General features: G+C 33.2%; 1 protein-coding gene across 1 annotated transcript; it reads right to left on the reverse strand.

Annotated features, from left to right (window-relative positions):
• Positions 1-2,692: 2,692 nt before the first annotated feature.
• On the reverse strand, positions 2,693-11,477 carry LOC140431668 (glucose dehydrogenase [FAD, quinone]-like). Its single transcript, XM_072519557.1, is given in 4 exon segments — positions 2,693-3,088; positions 3,090-3,322; positions 9,993-10,835; positions 11,266-11,477. Coding segments are annotated over 4 exon segments (1,545 nt in total). The 5' UTR covers positions 11,339-11,477.
• Positions 11,478-15,413: the final 3,936 nt, after the last annotated feature.

The raw sequence follows: 15,413 nt of genomic DNA on the forward strand, positions 1-15,413 counted from the left end.
GTGTTTTGTTATCACATATATGTGTTTTCATTCGGCACAATACCAATTTGTGATCGCTTCCTATTTCTGCTGATGTTAGTGCTATCTATTCAACAGAATATAGTCTATAATAGATCTTTGTCCTCTACTGTTTTCAAAAATGTATTTGTATTGTTCTTTGTGAGGGAAAAATGTATTATTATTACGTATCTGGTTTTTGCTGCAGAGGTCCGTTAGAAGGTTTCCGTTTTCATTTCTGATATTTTCGTTATATCGCTGTTTTATCGCTGGAACTAAATCATTGCCAACACGGGCGTTAAAATCACCCATAATGATTATATATTTATCATTTGGGGTCTCGATTATTACAGTCTGAAGGTGTTCCTAGAAGTTTTCCCTTGTGGTGGTATCTTTGTTGTTCTCTGGAAGTGAATTGCTACCACATGCAGAGGTTTAACATCCAGTATAATTTTTACACTTACTATTTTTATATTTGGTGTAAAAAATTTTTGTGTACTAACAGAGCGACTCCTTCTTTGGCTCTGGTTTCTTTGGCAACACCACTGTAAATCATGAGATGGTCATCTATAATAATTTGACCCTTTTCCTTTTTTCTTTGTATCTTTTAACGCACACATGTCTATATTTTTTTTCTACAAGCTCTTTTGTAATTTTCTGCTCTCTTGTAGAGACTTTACGTTCAAAGCACCGATGCGAAGTGTATTTCTCGTTTACCACAAATTTGTTGTCCTCTTTCTCCCGTTAGTCGTCGTAATGAAATCGTTCCTGTCCCGAGGCATAATTCTGTTTCTATGAGCTGTATGGTTTTAAAGTCTATCAGTAGGGTGCTAAACTGGCTGTAGACCCCCTCCTCCTTTATTTGGGCTTGGAACCGGCAACAGTTCTGTCGAGCTACTCAATCTACCCAAAAAAACTGCAGGCGGATTTGAGATATGTTACTTAAGGATGTACTTAATCTCTATTAATTCTTTGATCTGTTTTTTATTCTCTTTCAGATCTGTTTTATATTAGGTAAATTCTTATTTCATTCCTTAGGTAAATTCTTATTTCAAACCCTCCGGCGCACTTTCAGGTCTACATGTTATATAAGTATTTTAGTTTTTTTTTTTTCATTTTACTTTTACCCCTTTTTGTACTTACTTTACTTTCCGTGTTCGGAACACCAACAGCTTTAAATTTTGTATTTCCAATGGTTGGCTACATAAATGGCCCTGTCATTCGCTAAAAATAAATCTTCTTCTGTGTAGGTCTCTCTCATCTCTGTGTATGCTAGTAGATTTTTTGTGGTAACAAACTTTATAATCATACCGAAGGGGCTTCTAATTTCAGAAACTGTTACACGATTACTCTATTTGATATATGTACATGTATGTACTAAATGTTTTAGTGCCAATGCATTTTAATAAAAAATACTAATTAATAAAAACGGAGATTTTCGCTTTTCCAAGTTTATAATACACACTTTTTTATGTTTGAAAATATATAAAAGTAATATAAATTACCGCCTTGCTTATTAAAACTAAAAAGTAAAATAAAGGTATATGGCGGTTAACAATTTATATTTAACTACATAAATTAGCCAAATAGTCCTTAAATTCCTCCATGATTAAATTGATGGATATTAAATAAATTTCAAGTTCCAGAAGGTATCTGCTGTAAAATTTGAAAATCTACTACTAATACAATTATTGGCAACATCGCAGGAGTTTAGAAGTATATGCAATATCGTAAATACGGATCCCAAAAATGGTTTATACTTTTGTGGAGTCCACTTAATCCTACGTGTTGGTCGGAGTCTACATAAAGCGCTACTTAGATAATAAAATACACCGTGTATATTCTACTGGAGTTAGTATAATACCGTTTTAGAACGGAGCTTCTATGATATATATATATATATATATATATATATATATATATATATATATCTATATAAAGTAAGAGATAATTGTTCCACACAAAGTATAAATACATAGAAAAACTTTAAACCCTTTACTCAACCAACAGTTCCAGAATACCACTCAATAACGGTTCTTGGAACCGTTATATTCCAACAATAAAACGAAGGAGAATTGCAGCATAAGGTAACGTTTAGGAGTACGTCTACCAAACGACATCTTGGGTAGGGTCCTATTAGAACGGTCCTTACCGGTTAAGTGGACAATAATTTCACTTATGTAAATAATATTTTTTCCATATTGTATAGAAAAAATAAGGTTAATCTACTAAATTTTTATCACTTTGTTTTCTCTGCAGGGCATTTGCTACTTTTAGGAATGAAACTACCCTTTTGGTTTAACCTAACACAAAACTTGATCTTGAATATATTTGCTAGGTGAGTAGTAGTAGGATATTCATCTTTGGAAATAAGTTTTGTTATAAATTTTAATCCTAAAAAAAGTAAAGTAAAAATCGTGTAACCTTCTGCGCAAGGTCTAGTGTTAGGATTTCCAAGCACGGTGGTAGTTCAATTAAATTAAAAATCGAAAATTTTATCAGTACCGGGAATCAAACCTGGGTCCTTCGGCATTTATAAGACAGTAACAAAGCCACTGAGCTACAGCCGCCATATTTTAGTCCTGTTAGGCATAATGGGTATCATTGCGATATAAACTGCTAAAGGATTAAGTAAATATATTACTCTTGCTTCATATTATACACATTGTTTTAGTAAATATATACTATTGCTTAATTATACATATTGATTCTTAATAAAATCGGACGCCATTTCCGCTACTAAAGTAATGGGGGCATTAGGATGACCTGCTAGTGTAAAAGGAAAAACACTTCCATCTACAACTCTTAACCCCTTAACACCATGAACACGGCATTCGGAATCTACGACATCTCCACGATGAGGATTTGGACCCATAGGCGTAGTTCCTACAGGATGATAAAGGTTCATGGTCATTTGTCGAATTGCGCAGAACCAGTAGCCCCTAGATTTGTACGAATAATGATTACAGGCTCTTAAAGGTCCTCCTTGTAACTTTGTATTAATACGGCGCATGGCATTAGTTTCGGTTAACTTTAAAAAGAGGAGTATACCTTCATACAGTCGTCTCAAGTCTCTGTTGTAAGGATCTGAATAAAAATCGGTTATCGATTAGTGGATAATCAAAAGGATCATTACTTCTCAAACGGACAGTACCGATGGAATCAGAATGCAGTGATGTTACATAAGCTACAAAAGACTTAGCTGGATCGGTATACTTCCAAACGTCTTCGTAGGTCTCGTTGGTCAACCTGAAAGCTCTCTGGGATAGTTTGGTTGTAGCATTTGATGGTATAAACATTATTTCTATATCTGGATAACCAGTACCTAAAATAGTAGAAATATGATTTTATAATAATACATGTTAGAATAAACTCCTAAACGTAAGTAATATTAAAGATTTGAAAATAGAAGAATTTTGTTTTTTAGGTTATACTTAACTTCTTGTCAACTGTTAGATGTAAGCACATGTTCTGTTAATATTCTCAGGCTTCTTATTCAATAAAATTTTTACTAATCGATCGTCGGGTTGTTTTATTCATTAGGTTATGTACCCAGCCCACCGTAATTTAAATATTTAAAGGGTAGCTTGTCGAGTTCGGATAAAAAACGGGATGTGGCAGTCCAGTGGGACTGCCGGTGGAAGTTACACTTCTATACACGCATTCGCCGTTACAATTTTATTTGGAAGTCAATCTGCACAATCATTACATATGTAATTCTATAGGTAAGACATAACAGAAAGAGAAACAGAATTAATAACAACTTACTAACAATGTAGGATTGAATCAATATTTTTGATGAAAATGTATATTTTTATTTTGATATATGTATGAAAGGAGGTTGAATGCAAAAATATTTTTACACATACTCTGCAGTAAAATTCTTTGTTTTATTTTGTTTATTAATTATAATAATACAATACAAATTAAAATGCAATATCCATAAGTATTTTAAAAATGACAATAATGTAATAATATTAATAAAAAAGTCCTCCCCGACTAGGAATCGAACTCCGGTCTCCAGCGTGACAGGCGGGGATACTGACTACTATACTACCGAGGACATGACACAAAGATATTTCAAAATTGACAGTTCTGGATCATACAGTGATTTATTGAGATTATTATTTTGAAATACAAAAGACTAATATATTTATGTACATTATAATAAATAATACAAAACATATCACATAAATAATAATATTAATATAAATTTTTTATTATATGTATAATATTATATGTATATATATCTTTATATAATAAATATAATATTAAATTATATATACAAAAGGAACATTTTTATATTCGAGAGAGGAAGAGAGAGAAAATATGTCTTCTGTCTACTCTCTTACTCATTATCTTACATATGTAATGAATTTCACAGATTCACTCCCATACAAATTTCCAACGTGGAGCGCGCGTATAGAAGTATAACTTCAAAAAGTTTAGTTGTTGTCTCGTTTAAGTCGTAAGTGGCCCAGTATTTTATTTTCACTACGTTCGAGTCATATCAAATATAAAATAAACATTTAGTGCAGTGCAAATAATAGCCTTAGCTGTGAAAATTGATTCTGGGAATATCACCAAGTTTATTGACTCAAATTTTTAGCTATTCAAATTTAGAGTAATCATTTTGTTTAAAGCAGAGAAACTGCTTGTAGTTGTGAATGGAAAAGTTACAGAACCCGAAGGCCAAACTAGCGATGAGTGGAAAAAATCTGGATGACAAGAATTCAAAGGCAGAGGTAATTTTGTGATCTACTATATGTCAAGATCATATGCATTTAATAAACTGTGAAAATGCTGCCGAAATGTGGTCAAGACTAATCACAATACATAAACAAAAGACAGAAATCTCTAGAGAAATACTATGACAAAAGTGTTATTAATATTATTATTAATATTATTACATAGTAATTAAGGCTGGGGTCATGAAGACTCATAAGCCCATTTACAAGAAAAATGAAATAGTACATTACAAAATAATTTGATTGAAAAAGACAGTCAAGAATTTGATTTCACGTACATAAGCGTCTATGTATCTGTTTTTACGTATTTCGCTATAATTAAGCTCATCAGAAACAGATATTCATAGGCGTTCTCAACGTGAATAAATAAATCTTTCCTGTCTTTAAGAAGCAACAAATAAATGGCTTCGAAACGGACGCAATAGCGTCCGTCGCAATATCTGCTTAGTATGTGGAGACATGTCGTGGAATGCAAATTTTAGATTCCCCATGTCTCTATTAACATCTTTATCAACGTCTGCTATGCCTTGCAATTTTTAGAAGGCTCAGATTAAGGCAGAAATCTGAATTGTGTTTCAAAACTATTTTACGGATTTAATATCAGATGTCGCTAATGTCCACGTAGTCTGCTGTGATGATCTAAAATAAACAAATGCTGCAGATTTCCATATCCAAACTTTTAAAATCTTAAGGTGATAAGTCACCACGGAGTCGACGAGCTTCAAAAGTTGGTAACCCTGCTAAAGAAAGTCTTTGTGGGCAATCTGGCCTTCTTCGTTTGAAAGATAGTCTGGTGTTTTTCTTTTGGACATTTTTGAGAAGAGTTCTATCGCGCACTAATTCTGGGCACCAAACTGTTCCACAGTACTCCAGTAGGGGTAGTATAAGTTTTATACTAAACATATAGAACCCGAAAAGTATATTCTTGTAAAAGTCTTAATTACTGTAGGTTAATACTTAATTAAGTTGGTATATTTTACTATTCACGCGCTATCTCAGAGTCTTGTCTTTTTTTAGTAATGTTTGAAATATGCTCCGACCAACTCAAATTTTCAGTAATTGTAACACCAAGGTCACAATATGATCCCACAGTATCCTGTAAATGCCCGTCTATCGAATAAGACAAAAGCGGGTTATTTTCTTCCAAATGTTAAACTACTCACTTATCTCTATTTAGAGGTAACATCCAATCCGAACACCACTTAAAGATCAAATTTAAGTCAGTTTGTAAGTCTTGTTCATTCAAAAGTGGGTCAGTAAATATTTTTGTATCGTCTGCGTAGAAAGCTTTCCTAGATATGATATGAAAATCAAGATCAGTAGTATACAACACAAATAGTAGTGGACCCAAAACAGATCCTTGTGGCACACCACTTAAAACTGGTTTTTTAGATGACAGCGATTTGCCAACTCTAACACAAAACTCCCAATTTGTTAAAAAAACCATTAATCTACTCAAGAAGTTGTCCACGAATGCCAAAGTGTTCTAGTTTATACATCAATTTTCTTCTTGGTACCCGATCAAATACTTTTGCAAAATCTAAATACATAACATGTATAGGTGGTTTTTTTTCCAATGCTGCTGTCCATTCATTAACACACCACATTAAATTAGTAGTGGGTAAAACGGAATACACCGTGGGGGTAAAATGGGATAGGATTTTTCTGTTATTTTAATTAATTTTCTCTTTTTTAAGTTTAATTTTTTTTATGCAAAATACAACAACTTAAACTCAAAAATTTAAAAGGGACAAAAAGAGCAATTAACTTAATAAGAAATAACGAAGGGTTAAACCCAAAAAACCCAATATTAATAGGAATAATAATACCGAACATTTTGCTTGAATATTAATAGGAATAATAATACTGAACATGTTGCTTGAATATTAATAGGAATAATAATGCCAAACATTTTTCTTAACTTAATCACATCTGCAATATTCGTAAATAAATAGATCATCATCGCTGTCAGCTCCTGCACAAGCCTCATGTCCCATTTTTTACAATTGCAGCATTGTATCCAGCCTTCTCCTTTTTTGTCTGAAGAATATCTATTGTTTCAATAGAAGCATTCCTCATCTGTACTACTGTCACTGTTTTTAACCTTCTTGGAAGAATTTTCTTTTTTACGGTTTTCTGCTTTGGTGACTTAATCTTGGTCTTTGAGTTAACATTTTTATCATTAACTTTTGGTTTTCTGGTAGCTAGAGATGTCTTCAATTCTTCTTTATAAGGGATGTTTGTTAATATGTCAGTTTTACTTTTATTTTTACGCTGTCGCTTAATTTGTTTTTGCGGTGCTTTCGGATAGAGAACAACTTATTCCGGAGAAAATAGACCTAAACCAGTGCTTGTTAAGGGCATGTCCATAAGCAAATCTTTAGAAGATTCATTATTTTGTCTTTCTGGAGTAACTTGTTCTTCGACATGCTTTGCATTTTTGGATTGACTTTTTTCGGGGCTGGATATCTTTTCCTTAATATTTGGCTCATGATCAGTAGGCAAATTTGCAGCGAACATCTCTTTGGTAAAAACAGTACAATTAAGTGGGAAAATTCCTGTTTTTTGGAAACCATTAAAGGCATTTAATGGAGTAGATGCTCGTAGGTAAGCTTTTCCAAATAGGCACCTCTGAGATTAGTTACACATCGCCCTGGATGATGTCTTAGCCACACTTCTATTTCTTGCGTATAAAATGTACTTAACGGATACATTAAGGAAACATCCAAGGGCTGCATCCTATGGCTCGTATGAGGAGACGGGCAAATTATTGTCACTCCATTTTCACGTGCTTTATCAATAATAGCAATATTTTGTGTATGGGTTTTAAGGCCATCCAAGATTAAGAGAGATGAGTTTTCTTTTGACGATTGAGTGTGATGAAGAAAATGGTCAAACCATTGTTCAAACAAGTTAAGCTGCATCCAACCAGATTTATCAGTAACGACTAAGGTTCCTGGCGGTGCACCCTCTGAGAACTGCGGCTGCATACGAACTCTGGGAATTGTGATCATAGGAGGAACAAATATTCCACTGGTCCTCATGCAGATTACAGCAGTAGAAAGCTCCCCTCGTTATGCAGATGTTAGGGTGCCGACCTGTTTTCTACCCTTAACAACAATCATTTTTAAACGTTAAAAATATGAGAGGGTGGAAAGTTCATTTTTTCTTTAAGAGGCTCCAAAATGTCAAAAAATGATGATACTGCTTCCTTGTTAAAACCTTGAGCACGTGCAGCTGATGTTGCTTCAGGCAGACGGAGCAAAAGTTTATTCCGTTTTAAAAAATCGCGAAGCCATTCCCATCCAGCCAACCTGGTGTTTTTGTTAAAATGATGGTTGGTGTTGTTTTTCTCTGCCATTTGATATGCCAAGCTACGGATGGAACGAGTTGTAAGACCGCACATCATAGTTTCCATATTCTTTGCATATGTTACCAATTGCTACTCCAACTCCAGAGGAAATGTAGGCAGTCGGTCCCCAAGTAAGTTAGAATGACCTGTTGCGTATTTATTTCTTCCCTTGAACCTTCTTTCCAATGTTGATTTTGGAACTCCATATTTTTTGGATGCTGTTAAAAATTTACAAGTTTCTTTTTCTAATGCTTCGAGAGCGCTGGCCATAGATTTTCAGACCATTTTTGACGCTCAGTCTTTCGTTGGTAATTTCTAGGCATATGAAACAAAAACAATTCTTCTAAGTTTATTCTTATATTAAGTACCCCAAACAAGCTTGAATATTTTTTGCTTTTAAAAGTCATTTATTTTTTTTTATTATGATTTTAACGTAACTATAGAATTTTCACATAAGAGGTAAAACGGGATATCCCATTTTACCCCACCCGGTTATGTGCCGTTTCACCCCACATGCTGTTTTAAAAAAAGTTACCTTGTATGCTCAATATGAGTTGGTTCACTCAAAAAACTTATTCATATTATGCACAGGGCACTACACATCATCCGAGTTAAAAAATTATTTCAAAAACTTGTTTAAAAAGTTACAGCTTAAAACGTGGAATCCGAAAATTACATCAGGCACCTGTCAAAACACATACTTTGGTCTGAGCACGAGGTCGGCTGTTTGAACTACGGAGCGTTCGAACTACAAGCCAAGGCGCATTAGACGAATGTGTTAAGTATTTTTTACCGCGGCTGACGTCATTGGTTGGCCGCTAGGGGCACTACCCCGTTTTACTCAAGTATCCCATTTTACCTTACTTTCCCCTACTCATCACATATTTATAGACTACGAAACAGCCTACGACTCTGAGAATAGAAGAGAAATATTTAAAGTAATAAAAGAGCTAGGAATACCAAATCAGTTTATAAATTTAACAAAGCTAACTCTTGAAATAGTTGAATGTAGTACGAATTCAAGGTAACTGTCTGAACCTTTTAAAACAAATAACAAGCTGCGCCAGAGAGACCCTCTCTCCTGTATATCGTGCAATCTGGCTCTGGAAAAAGTAATACGTATATCACAAATCCCAACAATTGGTTTTTTATATAATAAATCAGTGCAAATCATTGCTTATGCTGACGATATCAATATTGTTGTGAGTACGGAAAATGCTGTACGAAAGGCGTATGACATTAAAAGAATCAGCTACAAAAATTTGTTTAATAATCAACACCAACAAAACGAACTATATGAAAATATACACGCAACGAAAAATCCTACGACCACTTGCTATAGTAAACGACGTCATCGAAGCAGTGAACGAATTTGTATATCTGGGAGCTCTCCTTAACACTAAAAATAATGCTACCGCAGAGACAAACCGCAGAATTTACACAGATGCTATTTTGAGCTCAATCTACTCCTTAAATCTACAAAAATATATCGAGAAATACAAAAATAAAACTCTACAAAACAATAATATGACCAGTCTTAACATATGGGTCAGAGTCATGGACTCTAACAAAAAGTAATGAAAACATGTTAGGATGTTTCGAAAGAAAAGTATTAGGGCGAATCTATGGAGCAGTCAATGTCAATGACAATGGAGTGTGGAGAAGATGATACGTCGAACTTTATAGAGTATACCAGAAACCAGATATCGTAGAACATATTATGGTAGGATGCCTGAGATGGATAGGGCATATAATGCGAATGGAACAAAATGACCCAGCTAGAAAAACGCTCCGCTATACAGTTGTGTCGAGTAAAAATCAAACTTAATTAGCCTATATTTTGATATTTTTGTATAATGCCAAAATGTAATTATTAATTGGTTTAAAACATTTACCTCTAGTAAATTGTGATTCGTAAAAGCCAACTCCTTGATTATTTCCCGGTGCAGCTAGTGGTCCTACTCCATTCAAAAACTGGGACACGTAATTATCCAGTGGCAAAATAGGCTCTGTATAATTGGTACTAAATGACAAACCATAAAAACAAGCGTGATCCCGAAGGGTACTACCTACCGCTAAATCTTGAACTACTGGTATATTCAAAGTGTTTAAATGATCTTTAGGTCCTATTCCTGACAACATAAGAAGCTGTGGTGTTTGAAATGCTCCTGCGCTTACCACGACTTCTTTAGAGGCTGTAGCAATAAAATTTTGACCATTTCGGGTAAAAGCAACACCTCTAGCTACTTTGTTTTGATCTATAAGGATTCTAGTAGCATAGCTGTAGGTAGAAACCCATAAATTTTTTCTCTTAAGAATGGGTAATATAAACGCTGTTCCAGCATCCTGTGTTCGTCCATTTTGTGTATTGACTTGAGCAGGAGATGCTCCTAATCCCGTTCCAGCATTGTAATCAGCTATCGGTAAACCAAGCTCTGCATGTGCGCCTAGCCAAGCTACTAGTTGAGGGCTTTCTGGTAAATGGTATTCGACATTGAGGAGTCCTTGATATCCATGGATTGATTTATTAACAGGTGCTCGCTTATCTCTGTGGTTAAACCTTTCGGTTCTTTTAAAAAGAGGCAAAACGTTATTGTATGACCATCTAGAATCTTGTACTTTATTTGCCCATCGATCAAAATCTAGGCTTGAACCTCTGGAGTAGACCAAGCCGTTTATTAAAGTTGTACCACCAACTCCTCGTCCTCTGGCATTTGAACACTTTTTTTCAACCATACCTGTAAGTTTAACGAAGATTATATTAAATAAAATAAAAAAATTATTATGTTTCATTAAGTAAATAAATCGTAATTTTAGATATACCAAAATACGAAAACCATATGTTAGAAAAATGTATTAAATATCTTTTGTAAAAATGTCTTTTTGCAAAATGTTGACATTTATTAGTTTAAGGTTTTGTGCATGGTTAATGTAGTAATTGGATAAAAATCAGATCGGTTTTTTTAAATTATTTATTATATGTCAGCGGTAAAATTATTTGAAAATTAAAAAACAAAAAATACATACAACTGTAAATGAGATTATATTCACTAATAAACATCTTACTAATTAACATTTTCCTTAATCTTTGATATAATTGTACAATGTGTTTGGATAATTTTATATAAACAATTATACAAAACTTAACTTATAAAATAATATCCTTACCTAAACAGGCAGTTTTTTGTGGAACACTGACGAATCCCCAATTATAGTCTGTATATTCGACTTCGAAGTACATATTAGGGATATCCGTGATGTTATCTCCATATCCACCAGCCTCTATTAGCAATATTTTCCATTCTTCAACTTCTGACAATCTATTAGCTAAAAGGCTACCGGCAGGTCCTGCTCCAATTATAATAAAATCAAAAGAACCGAAATCTAAAAAGAAAAAGATATATGTAAGCAAATGTTTTATGGTGCTATATTTATTATTATTTAAATCAGATTGAAATATATTTTATTTCGGTTCTGTGTATCTTTTTTGTCATTGATTGCGTTGATTTCTTTTTATTTCTATTGATTCGTATGTCTACCTCTTCTTTTTGTTTTGTTCGGTTTTTAAAATTTTGATGTTTTCGAAGTCAAATTTATGCTTATTTTTATTTTCATGTTTTTTGGGCGCAGTGACGTTGTGATTGTAATATTTGTGAGAACGAATTCTGGATTGAAGCAGTTGACTGGTTTGCCCGATATCGACACCTTAACAGTTTGTTAATACATGGTATCTCGTAAACAACATGGGATTTTTTGAGTTCGTGTTTTTAGTTTAGTGAAATATTTATTTAAAAGGTTGTTGCCTTTGTGAGACGCGGTTATGTTTTGTTTGGCTAAAAGATTTTTTAGTTGTTCGGATAAACCTTTTAAATATGGAACAGTTGTATACGTAGTCTTGATACTGTTGGGTTTATTGTTATTCGTATTGTTGTAAAATTTATTAAGTCTTGATTTGAAAATAGTTTCGATTAGATTTTCGGGATATGCATTATTTAGAAGGGCATTTTCACTCTTTTGATTGCAATTGGTTTCAAGAAACTCATAAAACTATATGTAGGTATATATATATATATATATATATATATATATATATATATATATATATATATATATATATATATATATATATATATATATATTGTTATGGATCAGTTTATCGATCAGAAATAGAATAAAGAGTTTTTTTATTTTAATATACCGCGGGCATATAAGTTAAAATACAACCCTGTACTTATTTGTAATCATTAGAATAAGAAAAGAGATTGTTTCCGTGACGGACTAGTTTTTCCTTGAAACATTAAGTGAATAGTGAAAGGACAATGGAACTCGTGTAATTATATATTTAAGGAATAAACTTTGTAATTGTATTGTGCGGTGGACATTTTTCGAAAGTAAATAAGAATTAGATTTAGATATGAGATAACAAGAATTTGAAAGCTTATTTCTTTTGAAAAAGGCAAAATTGTTAATGGTTTCTGAAAAGCAATTTGAGTTGAAAATAGTTTATTTGTTTTAAATATTATGTTGGAAATTTTCTAAATCGAAAATGAGTGGGAAAAATGAATGCTTATGATTGGTTAAAAAGGAATGATGGGGGATGAGGTAGTTTGAGAAGGTTGTCTGGGGAGATTGAAAAGAATTATTATGTTACCGGCAGACCAGAAGAGAAGACGTGTTTTCGGGTAGTCAATCGGAGTACGAGTGTTTTTTCGTTTTGTTAGTGAAAAAGGTGGAAGCTGAGAGCAGATCAAAAACGAGAAGAATAATACCTCTTTTGAGTCTGCATAGTCCACGAGATCTAATTGAGAAAGAAAGAAGAATTTGTGAATAAAGAGTACCGGTCAAAAGAGGCTTGGGTTTGTGTTTTCGGAGGAGTAGTTTGCTGGTATGCGGTTTGGATCGATGCTGAGAACGGGAAAGATTTGATGGTAGCCGGACATAATCAATCAAGGAAGGAACTGTGGTTTGATCGAGAGGAGACATCATTGGTGTAAAAAAATAAAGGTCAGTCAAATAATTTGAATGAAAGAAAACTTTAAGACATTCTAAAGATAAAATCAAATATAAGCATACGAACTAAGATTCCAAGTTTTAAAGAGTTATTTTTTTGTGAATAAATTATATTTTATATGGTCAATTTTTTTGTAGTTATTATAAAACAGATCAATAGATAGTTTGTTAATTAAAGTTAAATTTAGAGTATAGGAGCTTGTTGGGAAAGATAATTGCCCACAAAAAGTTATTTATTAACATTCACCGTATTGCTTATTGAAAATAAATAATAATTTGTGTGCATATTTATGTTGTTTTAATGTTAGTTCCGTTTCCTGTTCTATCCCGATTATGAGCAACTAGGAGATACTGAACCCACTAGAAGAGATATATAAAGTAAACTGATTAAAGTAAAATTAAAAAGGCACCCTGAGAATTTTTAATAGCAATTGAATTGTATGACTCTGCATAAATTAGTGAACTAATTAATTAAATAATTGGATTAATTAAATTAGTCTTAATCAATAATAAAACATCATAAAGCAGATCACAACAATATATATATATATATATATATATATATATATATATATATATATATATATTATATATATATATCTATATTTAAATATACAGGGTGAGTTTTTTGGAAAAACAGAATGCACAAAGAGCTAAGAGAAATGAGAAAAGAATATAAAGAAGAGGTAATAGAATTAAAAAAGTCTTTGAAAAAAACATCTATCAACAAACTTGAAGCATTTGAAATGTGGTCATTGAGAAGAATGATGCGCATACCTTGGGTGGATAGAGTTCGAAACGATGACGTCCTTAAGAGAGCCGGCGTGGAAACAGAACTCTTTGAATTAATTAAAAAACGCAAGATTAGTTACCTTGGGCACATATTGAGAGGAGCAAAATATGAAACACCACAGTTAATCCTACAAGAGAAGATCGAAGGTAGGAGTGGAGCCGGCCGCAAACAATTATCCTGGTTAAGGAATATTAAAGAATGGACAGGAATACATAATACAGGCGAGCTGTGTCACGCCGCCAAGAACAGAATTCTAGTAATGAGATAGTCGCCTACGCACTTTGGTGTACGGCATGTTACGAACAAGAAGAGATGAAATTAAAAGAAAACTTAGAACAAAGCAACGTATAAATGAGGTAAAAATAGATTAGAAAGGATGGGAAAGGAATCGAGAAGAAACGATATTCTAGTCACTGTATTTAAAATTGATACACATGAAGAGAAAACAAAAGAAGATATGACAAATTTTATTTAAAGAAAAAAGTAAAAATCTTCCTTATTATATAAAAAATCACAGAATAAAGTAAATTATCCCATTATGTCGTCGTATAGAGTAAAATGGGGTACGAAATTGAAACCAAAAAAGCCTATTAACAAAATTCGCATACAAGTACTGCTTCATCATCCTCATCTTTTACACCTGCACATAAATTGTTCGTAGGAGATTGGACTAACAAGATGCAAATAATGACTAATGAGCTCGCACGTCGCATAGGATTAGCCTGGGCAGCATTTGGTAAATCTTTGACAAATGTGTTTTACCTGTACTGACTTATGGAGCGGATACATTAATACTTACAAAAAAGATAGTTAAGGCTGTTTTAGCAGTCCAAGCACACTGCGATTTGAAATGGGCGTATCACTTACTTTTCGACACTGCTTACGCGAGACCATCTTTACTCAGTGCCGCCGGCCGACGGGTAGTTTAATGACAACAAATACATTATTCTCCATTCAAATTAGTTTTAACACGAACTAATTGACCGTACGTTCATGAGATTTGACGTCACGAAGGCGATAACGATGAAACTAAGCGCCGATGATGAGTAACACGTTTCACTATTAGATTTCAGTATTTTTTAGCAATTTTCTTTAAAGTTGGAACACGCTTTTCTCGATTATTACTGGACACAGAAAGGTGAAACAAAAATCAATGATTACAGAAAAAAAAACTCTTTCGAGTGATGGGCGTAAAAAGTTTGGTTATAATAGAACGTTAAACAGTATATTCCAATTTTTCAACAGAAGTTTCAAAAAAATAAAAAAAGTAAAACCATCAGTTTAAAGGCAACATAATTTTGAATAACGTGTCCAAATTTCGAGACATTTTGTCAGTAAATAACAGAGAAAACACTGTCCCTAGGTTTTGGTGCACCGATAAAACAGCCTTAATGAGATTTGCGTGACTCAGATGTCTATGGAGCGCCATATGTTGAATGTCTCTCTGAGAGAATAAATCCCAAACGAAGAAATACGTCGTAGAACAAAAACAGCAGACGGTATCGAAAAAATC

The sequence above is a fragment of the Diabrotica undecimpunctata genome, unplaced genomic scaffold (assembly GCF_040954645.1).
Source record: "Diabrotica undecimpunctata isolate CICGRU unplaced genomic scaffold, icDiaUnde3 ctg00001666.1, whole genome shotgun sequence".
Classification (NCBI taxonomy): Eukaryota; Metazoa; Arthropoda; class Insecta; order Coleoptera; family Chrysomelidae; genus Diabrotica; species Diabrotica undecimpunctata.